This window comes from Gallus gallus, chromosome 1, assembly GCF_016699485.2.
Source record: "Gallus gallus isolate bGalGal1 chromosome 1, bGalGal1.mat.broiler.GRCg7b, whole genome shotgun sequence".
In the NCBI taxonomy this organism is placed as follows: domain Eukaryota; kingdom Metazoa; phylum Chordata; class Aves; order Galliformes; family Phasianidae; genus Gallus; species Gallus gallus.
The window spans coordinates 107,133,165-107,151,454 of NC_052532.1; the positions used below are offsets into that span (position 1 = coordinate 107,133,165).

The window sequence follows — 18,290 nt, forward strand, 5'->3', positions numbered from 1 at the left end:
TAATGGATGCGAGGCTTTGAGAGAAATAAACAGTATTAATTAATTAATTAATTACATCTTAAAATTCCTGAATAGGCTTAAATGAGAATGTTTGTGTATGTAATCCGTTTCTGGAAAGTGTATCATGGTGATCTGGTTTGGTTTTTTTTGGTCATTTGAATTTCTCTGATTGTTGAACTTGGAAGAAATTTATCATTGTATTCTTTGGTATTGTTGCCTTGCTGTGTAGTTTGCTGTTGAATTTATACTTGGATGAAGATAAAAGCTTCTGTTGGCTCGCAGAAAGGACTTAAGATGCAAAAAACTTCAACAAGGATTCTTTATTCTCATGTGTCCCTGTCCTTTAAAGAATTTGTTCAGATGTATTATAGTCGGTGTTGACAGAGAGTAAAATTTATATGAAGTTAATTTGTCCTGTTAGCTTTCATTTTCAAGATTAAAAAGGTTTTACATATAATCAATTTCATCTACGATATATTTAATTTTAGGAACAAACTGTTCCTCTTTCAAGGAGAATATCGCACTTAAAAACAAAACAAAAGAAACTGATGCTGAAATGAAACGATGACTTTTTTCTGCTCTTTTAGGGTTGAGAGCTACAGTGAACTTTATCCATCAGTATGGACAATTTTTAAAACAACTTGACTTTTCTATTTTATCTGCACCCTGGAATGAGAAGTATGGTAGTAAATTTGACTACGTGTCAAGTAGTTCTGAAGGCAAAGAAATTCTTGACTATTTTTTAAAACCACCTCTAGAAAAGGTCCGTTGTTTTATATGGCTGTTAGAAGACAACAGAGAACATTTTCCATCTCTTCATCAAGCTTTAGATGAATTCTTTGATAAAACGGGTAAGTATGCAAAGGTCTTCATTCTTACAAGCATTGATCTTGTCTGCTTTTTATGCCTCGTTTGATATACTCTGTAAAAGACTGAAATGTCTTTAAATTGCTAACATCATACATGTGAACTTGTGTGTTCAGTGCTTAAAATACAATATAGTCCTAAAAAAACCAAGGCATTCTGCTGTGGGCTGCATTCTGCTGTTTCTATCGTGTGCTGGCATGTAAGTTTATGCGTATATGCAGTCCATACAGAATTAGTATTTAATTTTAAGCATAAAGATTGTGTAACAAGTCTTTGAGATGTAATGCTTCAGTGGTGTTTGATGGAGTATAATAATTATTACTGTGATTGCATAGCTCACAGTTGTAAATTACTCTGAGTAGTAATATTCTGGTTTATGAGTGTGATTTTATTATCCTTTTATAGACAACCCTACCATCATATTAAAGAAGCATGGGAATGAAGATATATTGGTATGCTAACCTAAGTATCCATTCTGATAGAAGCTCAGAAACAAATATGTGTTTGGTGTTGAGAAAATTGTGCAAAACTGAATGAGACGCATGCATTTCTTCACTTTTTGTTTGTTTGTCTGCTAACATCATCCTTCAGACCTGATTAGAGAGCTGAAAGAGACTTACACTTTGAGGCTTTTTAAAATAGCCTCTATCCTTTAGTAACGCATTGCATGCTCTTTTTCTTCGGTCAGTAAGTATTTGTGTAGGATTTTCTCTTCAGTTGAACCAACAGGATAGCTTTTGGAGTATGCACGTTTCAGGGGTGAAGATGAGGGAGTTACAGTGAAAGTGAGCGAGACAACAGTAATGTGTTACACTGCCCCTTTTGGATAGGGCAAATATGGTGTATGGGAGTGGTGTTCACCACAGTTTGGTGTTAAGTTGAAAAGATCTCTCTAGAAGAACTGTAGAGGAATTGGGAGGAAAAAGAAGGTGTGCCCTGTTTACAGGCAGAGACTCTTACTAACTTGCCTGTCTGCATATTTACCATAACTGACACGAAGTATGATTGTTCCTTGAGGGTGCTTAATTAGAACCTGAAGAATTTCAGATGTTGGCTGTGCTGTGTATTTTAACATCCAAAGCAACGCATGAGAGGGTAGTGTAACCCAGCTTTACTTTCAGATGTCATTAAACTGTAAGGATGGAATTCGAAGATCATTCCACTAATAAGCACAGTAAACTCGAAATGAGATATACTTAGCACTTCTAGTGAACAACTTTCACTGATGCTTTTCCGATTTAAATCCCAAACTCTTAAACTGTATATCGTTCTGAATCACTTTTAGGTTAGTATGTTAATTATAATCCTCACTGGCAGGAATATGTGATTTCAGTTAATTACGTGTTTGAAGCACTCTCAATTAGAACTATTCTAGCCTGCAGATAAGTTTATCTGTACAAAACCAAGATTTGCTTTTGATAGAGTAAACGTTGCGAGTTATTAATTAATATAAATCTTAATGAGATGTGAAATCCCTTGCTCTTTCACTGGATGAATTAGAAATCCAAGCGTTAAATAACACCTCCTACAATAAATTCTATTCCATATCCCTATTTATGTCCTAAAATAAAATGATGATTTTTAGTACTGTAATTAAATTACTGTTAGGAGAGCTATGTTAATGTATAATGAAGTCCTATTAAAAAGTGAAGAGGCATTTTAGTTCTTCCTTATCCTAACAGGAATTCGAAGTGACCAAAACTTCTGACAGTTCTATTTGCTTTTGTTCCCTACAAAAATCTGTGTTGCTACAGGTTCACAGCTGCCTAAATATGCAATTTCAGATATAAGTAGTGAGTAAGCATCCAAACTACTAAGACAGTACACTATTCAGTCTATATTCTATTCAGTGTTCAAGGAGCAAAATGACGAGAAGGAACCAAAAGACAAGGTTTTGCAAAGCTCGTGTTCCTTGTTGTGTTGTTCAGCTGGGAGTGTAGAGGGAGGGACAGGATGGCACGCATGCTTAACCTTGGAAGTCTTCCTGATCAAACCAGAGTCAGAATTTTAATACGAGACTTTTAAATGTATGGACTGATTTTGGAAATGCATCATCATTTTATTATTCTTATTGTTTTACATAATAATTTTATCTCTTTCTGTTTCAGACTAATGGTATCAAAGTTAAAAACAAAAGCAGAAAGAAGAACTATAAAGACTCACGGGTCAGTAACTTTTTAGCTGCTTACTATGAACAGTTTTCTTTCAGTGTTACTGGAGATGAGATATATAGAGGTGGTTTCTGTAAATGTCTTGTGGGAGCCCCTTCTTGAAGTGTTTTTTTCCTCTTGTGGAAATATGTTAAGACTCAGTTAGTACAGTTGTAGTTGTTTTGTTACAGTCTGAATTGGTCAGTATAAAAGATGATTCTGCACTTGAAAAAGAAGTTATTTCTGAAGATCTTGGGTTCTAACCATGTGCTAGTAACTTCAGTCTGTCCACTCTCCTCACGCTTTGATCTTAATTTCCCATTAAAAAATAAAATAAAAAATAATCAGTGAATACAAACCGCAGACTGCACTGCATAATTGATATTTCAGCTCCATTTTGTTTTCCAAGGATAAATAGCAAATGTGACAAAGACCTGTTTACACTCCTCAGGAGATAAACCTGAAATTTTGTCTCTAACTGCCTTTCTGATCGTTTTTATGGACATCTCACTGACTGAAGTTGCAGGTGCTTAGTGCTAAGATAAAACTTCATTCAGTTGGTCATAGATTCTGCTAGAAACAATATCGAATCTGAAACATACCATCTTTTGTCCCGCTTTTCTGGAATCTTGCTTTATTGAATACAGTCATCTTGATTTCCTCCGTGCCCCCAACATTTTATAACTTTGCCCAAATTTCACGACAAAAATTATGGTCCTTGCTGTTTTCTGGGAAGAGATCTCTAAAAATTCAATTGGTGTGCTGCAGTAGGCAAAACTCTGCCATAAAAGAAAGCTGTGTGTCTTACCACAGCTCAGTAAAAAATCAAGCACAAAAAATCTGTATTTAAATCTGTAAATAAAAGTTAAGAAGGACAGGATGGACTGTTGGAATATTGCAGTGTTGTATGTTCTAAAGTAAGTTCTGAAGAAGAAGCTAACAAGTTAAAATCAAGAAGTTTCTCAGTGTGGCTTAATGCAGATAATTGTACCTGAGGGTTTTGCCATTCAGAGTCTCGCATCTGAACACAATAAAATTACAGAACAAGGTTCTGTGTAAGCAAGTTACTCATACTCATTATACTGAAACATTTTCCAAGATGAAAAGTAATAATCTGTTTTTAATTAGTCTGTTATAGTGTTATCCAGTGGAGTTAGTACAGCACCACAAGAAGAAAATACATTTATAGAAGAAACTACATTGTAAGTATCATCATGCACCTTTACATTTGTTGCCCAAACTCCAAACTACTTTGCAGGTACCAGAGAATGTGGGCTTAGAAACACCTTAGAAAGTCTGGGTTCATATTTCAGTATTTCTTGAAATAGCCTTCATTTGAGCTTCCAGAGAGCCATTACTTTTCTGCTTCTGGGACAGGTATGATGGATACTAGAGTTTTTAAGATGGTAGTGATCTAAAAGGTAATCAAATAATGAGCAGGTTGCATCCCAGTAAGGCTTCTAGGCCTAAAGCTATTCTTTCATGTAACTTCTTATCTTCTTCCTGTTCCACTTTACTGTAGAAAGAAATTAGTTGATAAATCTGTCAGATGAAGAGCTTCTAAGAGACAGCTAAGCTTTATTGCCATTAGTTACTATTAGTTACTAGTTAGTCCCAATTTTAGAAGTTCAGCAGTTCACTATTTTGGGAATAGTGCATGTTCTACTTGTTAGAAAATGTCTGCTATTGGGGTATTTCTTAGCCCCTGTGTAGCTGCCATAGGGTAATACTCTTCTCAGTGTATGTGAAGAATGTAATTATTTTCAGAGACATTGAGTCTTTCTTTCTTTCTTTCTTTTTTTAATGCTGTAGAGATTGTACGTATTATGAACCATGTATAATCCCAGAATATCTTCGGAAGCAACTAGAGGAGTTTGAATCCGTGTATGACATTTCAAACAGTAACAGCTATCAAAGACTGGATGATAATCTAAATCAAACCTGTGAAAGTTTATATGAGTACGTATACATTTCTTAAAGGTTTTACTGTTACAGCTTAAATGCATGTAAACTCAGTACCTTTGTGTTAGAGAATTAATGTTACAGTATTCCGAGAAATAACTGACAGTAGTAATCGGAATTAAAGTCTCTTTGATGCCTACCATAGGCATTTGACAATTACAAACACAAAAACTCTGTAATTTTGAACAAGTGCAGAAAAATTGAGGCCTTGAACTCAAACTTGTGAATCCGCTTGTAAGGAATAAAGGAAGTCTGTAAAGTGACAGACTGCAGTTTAGCTTTGAACCAGTGAGCAGGATGACATTTCTGACACCTGAAGGTAGAATTCAACTGTTCATTTTATTGATACTCACTGTAGTCATTTCTAAATGAGAAAATTATGGCATATAACAATATAGAATGCATCTCGATACAGTTTACTAACAACATATTTTATATGTATCTGTCATCTGACAGCAACAAACACATTTTCCTTAGACTGTCCTTAGACTGTCCCTTTCTTTGTTCCTTTCAATTCTCATTTAACTGATATGTAGATTTCATGCAGTAACGTCTCACGTAAATAACAGGCTTTTTTGGAGACAGCAGTATTAGATGCAACACCTTATTAAATAACATAGTTGGATAAAGGCCAGAATTAGAGTCCTGATGGTCTGTGATATTTAGGTATGTACATAAAGATACGCACTATGCTCTCAGGTGGTTGTAGGTTTCTGGGTAAGACGTGGAGAAGCACCAGTATTACATACAATTTTTATGCTCAGATAGAACACCCTCTTCCAAATGATCATTCCTCAGTAGTGCTGAAGACCTATTGCTTTTATTAATGTGTAAATACATGTGAAATAGAACTTGAGAATTGTATGAGAAAGCGTCAATGAACAATTACAACTTTTTTTTTTTAAGCTATTTCTCTCAGATATTGGAAGAGCATGGACCGATGGAATTAAATAATAAGTTGCTGGTTGGGGAATATGAACATTTCCCTGAAGAAGCTCGAAAGATTGTAGAAGATGAGGGTGGTTTGAAATCTTTTCTTCTGAAATCCCATCGTTTCGTCATGGTGGATAATTTTATTAGCTTAAGACATGATGTTCTTATTAAAGAAAATAAAAACAGAGACGAGACTGAAAATAATGAAGAAGGAAATTATATTTTCTGTGATGCGCAAGAAAATTCTTTCCAGAACAAGATACAGTTAAATCCAGCTGCTAAGGAATTCAAACCACTGTCTTATCCTGAACAACCTCATCTATCAACATCTACTGACATATCATTAGAAAGCTGTGAGACTCCACAATGTTTGCCCTACTCTTTGCCTACTTCATGGCAATCAATGCTTAGTCAGGATATTGATCCTGTCGAAAATACGCCTTATTTTTCAAATGTTTTATTGTATCAAGATTTTCAGAATCAAAGCAGTTTTTTGCCTCAGACTTCCTGGGGTTATCAGTGTGAAAGAACATCGCCAGTGCCTTCTCCAGTGCCTCTCCTGTCAAATGTTGCCAAGCAACCTGGTTATATTTATGCTGATTGTGTCGCTCATCAGAATAATGATGAATTAGCAATTTCAGACAGAAATTATGTCAGCAACAGCTTTATACCAGCTGAAATAGAAACATACAGAGACCCTCAGATCCTGGTGGAGAACTCGGATAACGCATTTTATGAGGACAATTTTGCTGTTGCAAATAGTACAAGCGAAGCTGAATGTGATACTCAGGTGATTAAGAAGGAAAAAGAAAGCAGAGGTATACCTGTAATGAAAAACAATCCGCACACGAGGATGGTAGCTGTTCAGGTAAGAGATTAAAATGGAACACTTGTTTAAAAGCTTGTAAATGGCAAAAGATGGTGTTGACATCTTGCATTATGTTTCTGCAGCTGTGGAAGACACAGCTCCTTTTGGTATGGTTCCTTTACGACTTCCTGAAGGGTCAAATGTTGTATTGAGTTTCAAGAGCAATAATGCTTCAAGCAACCCAAATACAAGGGGTATTGCATAATAGTATTTAGTGTTCTCTAGTACATTTTTTGTTATAGAAAGCAGTGTGTGTGCACTTTGTGCCAGGTTTTCAGTGTTACAGGTACAGCAGTTTCTTACATCCATTCCTATGGTAGATTATTCAGCATGCTAGAATGATTGTAGAGAAGTTCCTCATCTTAATTTGCTTCTTATTACTAAGGAAAGAATAACTTTTTATAGCTGTGAGATAGTCATCTTTTTGTTACTACTTTCTAAATTATGAAAGTGTTAACATGTTTCATTGTTACCCTTAATTTTTTTTCCCATTTTTGTTTTGTTTGCACGCACTTACTTGAAATCTTTCCTGAGCAGTTGCTGACTTGGCCAATGAATTAATTTACTTGGCTAACAGGGCTTTTAAAGTGGAACTTCCTTTTAGTGTTTGAGCACATTTAACAAATTGTCAACAGAAGACAACAACAGATTTCAATTTAGTGAATTCTGGTTGGCAGAGTTGGAAAGGTCAGAATGCAACAGATGTGTCTGTGGGAGTGTGGTATGGCAAAGCATTTACCATTATTTGGCTATGATTTTAATAGCATATTAGTATGGTAACATAAACTGGATCTATTCAGTATATATGATTAAATTGTAAACTTCAGTTCTTTCAGAAAGTCCTTAATGGGCGGTCCTAGAAGAAAACAAGCAAGAACTCCAAAGGTCGTTGAGTTTAGTTGCTTTTAAGGAGATGCATTTGTGTCATAGATCATGAGCAACAAAACGCAGCTGCTCCATGAGCAGTCAGACACTGGATTTGCCAGTCTTAAGAATATAAATAGGGTGAATGTGCCTAAATGGAGCACAGCTGTGTTTGAAGACTGTAAGAATCGTTCCCAGTATAATGCTTCATAGCCAATTAAAACTGGGAAAGATTAGGGAAAAAATAAGTGCTTTCAATATAGCTTCAAGTCCATTTTGGGAATATATGCATAGTTTCCCGTTACATTGTAGGTAAACCTATTTCATAATGTAGTTAGATCTGTAGAATTGTGGGTTAGATATAAAAGCTCCAGAACAGAGCTGGCATAGTAGTTGCACATATAAACAGGAGGTTTTTCTTATCAGTTAATGATTCTTTGTGTTCTAGGTGAATAGTGAAGTAACTGATAGGGAAACAAATACTTTGCCTTTTCATCCATTTGAGAAGCAACAAGTAAGTTATCTGTATATTTATTTCTACATATTTCTCATGAAAAAGTTTAAAGGAGTTCCCAAATTCATAGTAGCATGAAGACAAAGGTTCTCTGAAAATGAGATGTTATAAAAGATATCTTTGATTTGGGGTTATTTTCTTTTGTTTGTTTTTTTCCCCACCCTTCCTGGTGGGCTCCAATCTGTATTGTCTTTATGAGCTTCACCGTGGCCCACAAAAAGGAGGCTTTGGAGCTTTGTACTGTGGTCATTCAGACGTTGGACTGTGTTCTAGGGAAACTGAGTACTTCCTCTCACAAAATCTGTAAGTTTGGTTTAAAGTGGGGGATAGAGACTGAGACTTCTCAGTCTGATACTAATGGAGGCCTTATGTGTCTGTCAGAATGAGAAAATGTGGTCTTAAGAGTTCATATTCCATTCTTTTCAGACATGGATGTTCATTTCTGTTATACAGATTTCTCTGTCCCAAGGAAACAAAAGCAAAACCACCACAAAACTCCCAAACAAAATAACAGCAAAAACACACCAAAAAATCCTCACAATTTTGAATATCAGCTAACTGACTGTCATGAGTGTTTGCTGCTCTGTGCATAGTAGATTCTGCATTACTTTCTGTGACTAATTTATTTTCAGGGAGATATTCTACGTATGGAAAAAGAGCATCAAGTATTAAAAGAGCAACTTAAAGAAGCACAGGAAAAATACGAACAATTACAGAACCGGAGCTCAGAGGAAATCAGTGTTTTAGAAGAGCTGATAAAGAAGATTGTTGAAGAGAAAGGGGTAACATTTTTACCTGTGCAACAGTGGGGTTAGCAAAGATAACCTGCAGTGGCTGACAGTGTTGGTTGTGATGGGTCAACACTATTTTTTGAAACTTGAATGTTGGTCCTCGTAACTATGAAGTCTTACTCAGCAAATGCGAAAATCTTTGTGTGTTGTCTTCACAACACACTTAAATGAACACAGAAAATTGGTTGCATCCATCTAGTGGATAGGTACTGGTTCTTATTCAACTAAAGAATAAAAAAAGCACTGTGCTATTGACACTTTCCCTCTTCTTGGGGAGAAGAGCTTCCATTGGTCAGTGATAGATTTGTTGGGAAGTGTAAGAGACTTGTTTCTTTGAAAATGTCTGGGAGCAAGAGTAGTTTCCAGACATCACCATCGGCTTGTTAGCAGTTTGACTGGATTGATTGTATAGTTAAAGCTGAGTGTGCTACAAACTGTTCATTTGTCTGCATTCAGAGGGAGTTTTTCAGTTAAATAAATAAATCAGGTGAGACCAAAGCCATTCTCTCCATCTCCCCGCATTATTCTTTAGTAAAGAGGAGGGCCTATCCTACAATATTCCTTTAATGTATTTTCCTTTCATTTGTGTATTTTTTGGAGCAAATTCTTTTACTGCATCTTGGGATCTCCTGAATTATAGCTTTAACATTCATAGAATCACAGACTGGTTTGGGTGGAAAGGGACCTCAAAGATCATCTATTTCTACCCCCCTGCTGTGGGCAGGGCTGCCCCCCACCAGCTCAGGCTGCCCAGGGCCCCATCCAACCTGGCCTTGAGCTCCTCCAGGGATGGGGCACCACACCTTCTCTGGGCAGCTGTGCCAGCGCCTCACCACCCTCTGAGGAAAGAATTTCTTCCTAATATTGAATCTAAATTTCCACTCTCTTAGTTTAAAGCTGTTTTCCTTGTCCTAACACTACAGCCATGGTGAAAAGTCTCTCTCCATCTTTCTTATAAGCACTCTGTATATTGAAAAGTTGTAAGGTTTCCCCGGAGCTTTTTCTTCTCCAGGCTGCACAAGCCAGCTGCCTCAACCTTTCTCCATAGGAGAGGTGCTCCAGCCCTCTGATCATCTTTGTGCCCTCCTCTGAACCCACTCCAACAGCTCCACTCTTTCTTGAGCTGGGAGCCTCAGGCCTGGATGCAGTACTCCACATGGGACCTCTTGAGGGCAGAGTAGAGGGAGACAATATTGTACTAAATACCTGACCTAAAAGTAAATTAAGTGAAGCTGTCACTGTAAATTTCAGTGGCATTTCTTTTGATCGTGTGTCAGCAATCTGCTCTAACTTGCATTTTAATAGAATACTGTTTGCAGAAATGTTTTCTTATTTTCTGCTTTTAGATATTTAAGAAAGAAGTGGAGTGGCTTCATCAATCTTTAGAAATAAAAGTAAAAAAATGGCAACAGGAGAAAAAGGAAAATCAAGAGAACTTAAAAGCAATGAGGAACACAGCCAAAAAGCATATGGATACCAATGACAGGTACCATTTTTGAACACAGACTTACATTATTGGCCTTTTGCTTGATTTTTTTTCCCCAAAAACAGCAGCACGTACGGCTGTTTCTAATAGACTGTGATAAATGTCATATCCACTGATTCTTTGATGTAGGCAGAATGAAAACTCCAAACTTCTTGTTTTGATAATATAGTTCTGAAAGTAAGTTAAATGCAACTTTTGGATTAGAGCTGCTGTCAGTAGGATATGCGTATAGTTACTTACCTAATAAATACAAAACAACCTAATAAATACTACTTCTTCATTACTTAGAATCTTCCCGTTTTGCAGAATCCTGAGGATCTGCACTGCTTTGTTACTTTCCTCCTTCATGACTTAACATTGTTTCCTCACTGTGCTCCGCATTTGCTATATGATTGGTCTTCGATTTTCAATTCATTTCAGTTTTCATGTCTTGGTCCTCCTCGGTCAACCCAACTAAACTCTGATCTGCATCTTTCTTTCACTCTTTTTTTATCTGTTCTGAAGTTTATTTTGGGATGCACGTTTCCTTCCTTTCTAGGCTTATCGTTTATTTCTCAGTGTGAAGTAAAACTGCAGGAGCCACATAGCTGCATGTATCTGTTCTGTTTTTTACCCATTCTTCAACCTGTAGCGGAAGTCTGCAGAGCCTCCCTTGGAACTTAGATCAGTAATATCCTACCACAGTCCCGTGTGCAGCAAACCCAGGTGTTCTCCTGGCTCTGAAGGAACGCGAAGCAGCTTCATTCAGTCTTCTACCACAGTCCAGGCAGCTCAGAGATCACGTCACTGAAAAATAAATCCTGTGTGATTTGATGTAGCTTTTCCCATAGCATTTTAAGCACTGCAGAAGTCTTTAAGTAACTTTATCATTGGCTGTATAGCCAGCTAGAAGCTTTTTCACAGTAACAGCGTGTGTGAAATATGAATGTCTGCTTTAGTTTTGTTTTTTGGGAGTGGTTTTTTTTGTTTGTTTTTGTTTTTTGTTTTTTTTTTGCAAATCCAGGTAAACATTTACAACAGCTGCCAGATAACTGATGTAGCTGACTTAATTAGCAAGTTTGTCAATCCCTTCTATATTTTTAATGTTCTCTGTCAGTTTTACAGACTTGAGAAGACTTCTGTCATAGAATGCTATTGTATTATCTTTAATGTGAATAGCTTGGGCCAAATCTTTTTTGAATACTTATCAGCTAGCACTTACATTGGTTACTTGCTTCTTAATTAGGAGTACATTTAAGTGCACTTAAGAGTATTAACATATAGGATGTACAGATTGTCAGCGCTGCATATTTGACACTGTGGTTATAGAGGGACGTGTATTTGCTAGAGAACGTTTTTCAAAACAAGCTTAATGAATGTTTGGTTACTCTAGGTATTCAAAGACCATTGATGAGAAGGAGAAGCAGTATAACACATGTTTGAATACATATCTTGAGACCAGGTAAAACTCTTCTCTCAGCAATATTTATATTTTTCTATTGACTCTCCATTATTGGAGTTGTCCTTCACCCTGGGTGGAAGATCAGAAAAAAAACAAGCACTTCAGCTTACATCTCTTATTCTCAGCTTGTTTACTTCTATTTACCATGAGTAAATATTATTTTCTTTTAGATATTTAGAATCATAGAATTATTAAGGTCGGAAAAGACCTGTAAGGTCACCTTGTCCAACCATCAGCCCATCCCTACCATGCCCACTGACCATTTCTCTCAGTGTCATATCTCCACGTTTCTTGAACACCTCCAGGGATGGTGGCTTTACAGTAATTAAAAGCTGTCTTTCCAAATGCTGTCAGATATTTCCCTTGATAATATGATCCTGTATTTTAGAACCCCTTAGAATTTGGGTGCATTACATACATACTACATATCTAAATTTGTAGTTCTAAATACACACAGTTACCTAAAAACTTCATAAAAGCAGCATATAGCTGGAATTTATGGTTTGATTTATAGATATGTTTTTTATATATGTGAATAATAGTAGTCAAACTCCTGTAAACTTACTATGTTGCACAGTGAAATTTAGTTCAGAAATCCCAAAGTTATGTCTATCGAGCCAGCAGTATAGCTGCAAGAACGTGATAATATGCCAGACACAACATGTACAGCATAAATGCAGATCAATGGTTCTGAGGAAGGGAGAAGGAACAGCTGTAGAAAACCTCTAAAATGTCATCAATTTTAAATGCTACTCTGTTGTGTTACTCAAATATTTAACCTTTTTTGTTTTTGCAGTAATAAATTTGCTAATGAGAAAGTAAAATTGGAAGAACTTATTAAAAAGAGTCAAGATGACCTCAAGGAGCATGAGAAAAGAGCTGTTACAGCAGAGGTACAAACAAAAAAAACCCTGAAACACTTCTGTTACAGTCTGAACTTTGCAGATCATCAGTATGTTATTACTGGCCAGTATTATAACCGTACAGAATTTGGGGCTTCTGGTATTGCCTTAAACAACATTTAGCTAGTAATTCAGTTTCATACTTAGCCCCGTTATGAATACATTTCATTAGTGAGTATTAACCATGGGAAGATAGGATTTCCTTTGCAAAAATAAGTCATGCTTAGGGAATGTATAGCTACTTCATGATCTGGCAGTCTGAATGCAACTTGGTTATTTCACTGAAAGGAGGAGTTTACTGATAAACTTCAATATTTTTGCCAAAATAGCATTTAATACGGGAAAGACTTTGAATATGTCATATGACATACAATTCTTTCTTCACAGAGAAGGTTTGAAGGCTGTTGTACCTGCACTGAGATCTTATACAAAGATTAGATTGTTGGGCCGTGTTGGTCTTCAACCATGCAGCATTTAAAAGGCTGCCTTAAACACTTGAAATGTGTGTATATATATATATATATCCACATACACACATGCATTTTTAAATTGCAAATGGAAGGAACATCTGTGCATGCATTCTACAATCAGTTCAAGTGAATATAACCTATTAAACCTCTCAGAGGCCTGCCCATGCCCTTAATTCTACCTGAAGTTTGGTTGTGAGTGTATGTTGTACCCTGTATCATCAAACTGTTGTTTAAGAGGATTGAGGCTTTATTCATTGTGTCAGCAATGCTTTTGTCGCAGTTCTTAAAAAGCTGTTATTTTTGTTACAGATATCAGTACTCAAAAACTGGAAAGAAAGCGAACTGTGCAAACTAAGTGGCATAGTTGCCAGAGCAGAAACAAATCTCAAGATGTTGAAGTCACTAAGCAGGTATGGAGAGTTTACACTTGCAATTTCAGTACTACTTGTTGTTAAACAAAAGCAATTGCTGGATATTTAATCACGATCGTTTTAACTAGACAAGTCAGTTTTGCTCACAAAGCAATGCTATCCTGAAATATGCACAGTCATTAAATGCAGCTTTCCTGAAGCTGGATTTCCGTACTGGGCTTAAATTACCAACATGTGAGCAGCAAACTTCTTTTCTAATTCTTTCTTAGTCTGGGAAGATGAGGTGACTGGGAACGTTCCAGTTACTGCTATCCAGTAGCACTGGAAGAGGGATGCAATGTAAATAGAAAAGTGGTGAAACAAAGCAGCTGGACATTTGACAAGAGTCAAGGAATTAATACTTTAAAGACATACGCCGTGTTCCATCTCCCTGTCTAGGTTGCCCCAAAATATTATTTTACATGTGAGGAGTCTACTTCTACGATTGGGTAGGATATAGGTGCAAGCAATTTAAGTGATGGTAGCTTAAAATAGCTGTAAGTCTTTAGCTGTGACTAAAGCTGTTAGGGTATGGTCTTAAAAATAACCGAATAGTTCAGTTGGAGGGGACCTGGAAAGGTCATTGAATCCAACTGTCTGACCAACCAAATTGCTGTCAGAGTTAACCAAGAGTTAAAACTTGTTACTGAAGGCATTGTCCAAATGCCTCTTGATTACTGACAGGCGTGGGGCATCAGTCACCTCCCTAGAAAGCCTGTCCCAGTGTTTGACCACCCTTATGTAAAGAAATTTTTGCTAATGCCCACTCTGAACCGCCCATGGTGCAGCTTTGTGCCATCCTGTGTGCCCTATCATCAGTGACCAAAGAGAAGAGCCTAGCACATCCCTCTCTGCATCCTGTCCTCAGAAAGCTGCAGAGAGCAATGCAGTTGCCTCTCAGCCTTCTTTTCTCCAAAGCAGACAAATTAATGGGAATGTTGGAGATTAACTGAAAATCTTCATTATTTCAGCAACTCAGCTTCAGCGCTTCCTGACTTAAAGTCACAGATTAATTATTGGGAAGTATTTATTTCAAATATAAAGAAACAAATGGAGAAAGTAAAGGTAAGTCTTAATTTTCTCAACTAGGGATAAGTTGAATTTTGGAAACTAAAACAGAATAAATAAATAATTTTGCATTCCTTTGTTAAAACACCAATGTCTTCTCCACATGCCAATCTGTATTTCTTTTAATGATGAAAGAAAGTTTTGATTACAAGGCCTGATGATAAAGTATTCTCAAGTTGCAGTGAATACCTTCCATTTTAGAAAGGCAAAATTCTTTCCTTTGTAATTGATGTTCAAGATTATTGAATCCCAGGTTGACAGGGCTGTCAGCTCGTTTGTATTTTTTTTAACTTGAAAGTCCGTGCAACTTTTTTAAAATTGACAAAATTGTCTTTCAAAAGGGAAGCTGTATGGAACATCTGGGTTAAGTTTTAAAAGCTAGGTGTGTCACAAATGTTTGCAGGCATTAATGCAAGTACTTCCATAGAGATTAATGTTACCGTAGGAGATGGCAGCCTTATTGTAGCCACGTGAAAGGCCTGCTGCCTTTTACTGTTTGAACTACCGGGAGAGCTTTATTTAATGCTGATTTGGAGAGGAATTTGTTTTCCTTCCACAGGTTGGGTACGAAGAAAAAATTGAGAAGGTGAAAAATGGTGTTCGAAACTGCCTCACCAAAATAGAAGCTGCGGATCTTTCATCTCTTCCCAGTGTCTTAGTATGTATCTCACGTGTGATAGCAGTATATTCAGGATGTCCATTACAGAACATGTACATGGAGAGCTTGAATGCATAGCCTTGAATTCAGAGCAGTATGTAGGTTTATGGAAATTATTCTGCAATGACTACACCCCAGATAAATGCTATTGAAAGCACTTTGTTATAGGTCAGCAATTCTACAAATGCTTTGCTCAAATCATGTCAGTTACTTCCAAACTGTGTGATAGTTCCTGGTGCCAAGACAAAGTCAGTGTAAGTCAGTACTCATTTACTTCCTTATCAGCATGGTTTGGGGAGACGCATGGCCATGCCGAAGTAGTCAAGCTAGCTGCAACAATGATGCCAGCAGCCTGAATGATGCCATTCACTGAAGTAAAATTGAAACCTCGGCATGGAGCTGATGCCCAGTCATGAAGACAAATAGCATGCATGAGTTACTGTACCCTCGGACAGTTTGGAGAAAAGCAAAAAGGGTTCAGTCCTCCTTTAGAACAGGGGAGTTAAGTGTTAAGTAAAATGCATTCCTGGCACATGCAAAAATGAAACCCTCAAACAGATCACAGATGCCACAAAAGAAACTTTCTTTAAAATATGTATTCTCTGCATAAAGTCATGGCTTTTTTATTTTTTTTTCTTTCCTTTGTTTTTGGTGTAATTTAGACCCAAGGCTTTGTTCCAAAACTGTAGTATCTTATGATTGTCACTGCAGTTTTTCTGGCCTCACACTCCCTTATGTTCTCTGGCATACCTTTTATTCCCCACTGAGGTTTAGGTCTCTTCTTTTCTCCTTATTGGCAAATAACTCTTAAGAATATGTAGATATTCTTAGTTACCTTCTTTAGGTTACCATCATTTTAGAAGTTTGGAAGTAGAGTGATTTTTGTTCCACTTGTTATGCATGTGGCACCTGCTTCTACTGTATTGATAGAGGAGTAACTTCTTAGAAAATGTATCTGTAGTTCTTTCAGCATCAGGGAGATCTTGAGAGGCAAATACTGAATCCAAATGAAAAAGACTTGATGAAAATGGTTGCTGTCCTTGACTGTTTAATTCCATCTGTAATTTGTACCATTTTTTAATAAAGTGGTATAAGAAGCATAATTGGATAAACAAATCTGTAAGGATCAACAAAACTAAACCTAAAGCCATGTACTAAAGAATGTGCAAATTTGTGAAAGTTCAATTTAGCCTGATGTACTAGGTAGTGATTTAGGTCAGGTTACCTCTACATATCTCTGTTGGCAAAACTAGAAGTTGGTTATATGCAGACTGAAACAAAAATAGTGCATTCTCAAGCAAATACTCAACTGGGCTTTTTGTAGACTGTTGCTTTGTTCCAAAATGTACTTCCATTTGTTTCTTCTCATTCAAAGGAATCACAGAATGGCTGGGGTTGGAAGGGACCTCAGAGTTCATCTAGTTCCAACCTCCTGCCATGGTCAGGGTTGCCAACCACTAAATCAGACACTAGATCAGGCTGCCCACGGCCCATCCAACCTGATCTTGTGCGTGTTAGATGGCAGCTTTCTTGGAGCAGCCAAGTTCTGAAACAACAGCAGTAATCATAGAATCACCAAAGTTGAAAAAATACCAACAATATTATCCAGTCCAACCATCCACATATCACCAGTAGTTCTCACTAGTTCTTTCCATTGATGAAAGAGAGTTGCTAGTGCAAAGAAGTCTTCCTGGATCACGTGAACTCCAGGATTCTCAACACGATCCCTTTAGCTGACGTGTTTGTTTTGAAAGTAAATAAGTGAATAAATATTGCACTGGGTTATATATTGTTTATATCACCAATTAAAAGCAGTAAATGCTGTATTTTCAAATTGATGGCACTTGTGTTAAAGCAGTGATTTCTCACACCAGCATCAAACTGTACTACAAATACCACAGCTGTCCAGCAGCATTCACTCCTTAGCAAGTCCAGGATACGTAAAAGTAACATGTTGAATGCATACATGCTGCTCCTACTTCAAGCCAGTTGTCTATGTGCAGTACAAATAAAGGGCACTTTTGTACGGTATTTTCACTTAGGCAGAAAATTCAGATATGACCTTCCAGTTCCTCATCGTGACAAAATGTAGCACAGTTCATGCTACAAATGCTCCAGAGTTCTGCTGAGTTTATTTCAATTACTATTTTTTCTTGTGAAATCTGTTTATTTTGTAGAGAAAGCAAAGCAGACCTGCTGTCAGTGATCCAGCCCTTGTCCTGTGTTCCTCTGCATCTGCACAGCCTAATTTACTTCCTGCAGTTTCGAGTTCTGAAGATCAAGGTCCAACAACTGCTTCATTTAATAGCCAGGCTGGAGTTAAGCCTGCAAATGCAAATTCTAAGGTTTGCTCTGCAAGTGATGGATCAGTGAAAACAAACTCCAAAGCTCGGACAGGATCGTATGCTGATAAAGTTTCGCTAAATTCTATGCCAAAGGTTTCAGGAAGCAATACTCAGAATATACAGCCAAACCAAACCCACCAAGATGATTCAGCTACACAGATGAAGCCCACTTCAAACAACACATTTGAAAATATTATTGCTCATCTACAAACTATATTTCCGGGCTACAGCAGGTATTTTTTTAATGCGTGTAATGCTCTGTTTGGTAATAGAAATTCTAAACTTTCACGGATATAGTACAAAGAGAATTGTTTTCTTACTGGATACTCCTTTCTCACAAAAGGAATAATGTTATGTTTTTTCCCTTGTTCACTGAGCTGTTCCTTATTGGAACTGACCTACAGTGTTGACCTAATGTTCTCAGCGAATAGTAGTATTTTATCTTTACGAATACGATAGCTAGATCCTAGTTATTGAGAGGTGTTAGATGTAGGTGTTTGCTGCAGTTCTGTTGAGAGGTTAGGATCTTTTACAGGCTCTCCTGCTATGAGTCAAACATGG

At 37.0% G+C, this 18,290-nt stretch overlaps 1 protein-coding gene across 14 annotated transcripts in view; it reads left to right on the top strand.

Annotated features, from left to right (window-relative positions):
- Positions 1 to 18,290, top strand: part of TTC3 (tetratricopeptide repeat domain 3) — a 59,947-nt gene that overhangs the window by 38,874 nt on the left and 2,783 nt on the right. For all 14 annotated transcript variants that reach the window (XM_416727.8, XM_015301408.4, XM_046905661.1 and 11 more), the window contains 15 exons: positions 588 to 851; positions 1,273 to 1,319; positions 2,976 to 3,032; positions 4,146 to 4,219; positions 4,830 to 4,976; positions 5,886 to 6,780; positions 8,093 to 8,158; positions 8,791 to 8,940; positions 10,296 to 10,435; positions 11,808 to 11,876; positions 12,673 to 12,769; positions 13,558 to 13,658; positions 14,630 to 14,723; positions 15,286 to 15,384; positions 17,562 to 17,962. In XM_416727.8, the coding sequence (XP_416727.4) occupies positions 588 to 851; positions 1,273 to 1,319; positions 2,976 to 3,032; positions 4,146 to 4,219; positions 4,830 to 4,976; positions 5,886 to 6,780; positions 8,093 to 8,158; positions 8,791 to 8,940; positions 10,296 to 10,435; positions 11,808 to 11,876; positions 12,673 to 12,769; positions 13,558 to 13,658; positions 14,630 to 14,723; positions 15,286 to 15,384; positions 17,562 to 17,962 (2,701 nt within the window). The remainder of the gene's footprint in view (positions 1 to 587; positions 852 to 1,272; positions 1,320 to 2,975; positions 3,033 to 4,145; positions 4,220 to 4,829; positions 4,977 to 5,885; positions 6,781 to 8,092; positions 8,159 to 8,790; positions 8,941 to 10,295; positions 10,436 to 11,807; positions 11,877 to 12,672; positions 12,770 to 13,557; positions 13,659 to 14,629; positions 14,724 to 15,285; positions 15,385 to 17,561; positions 17,963 to 18,290) is intronic.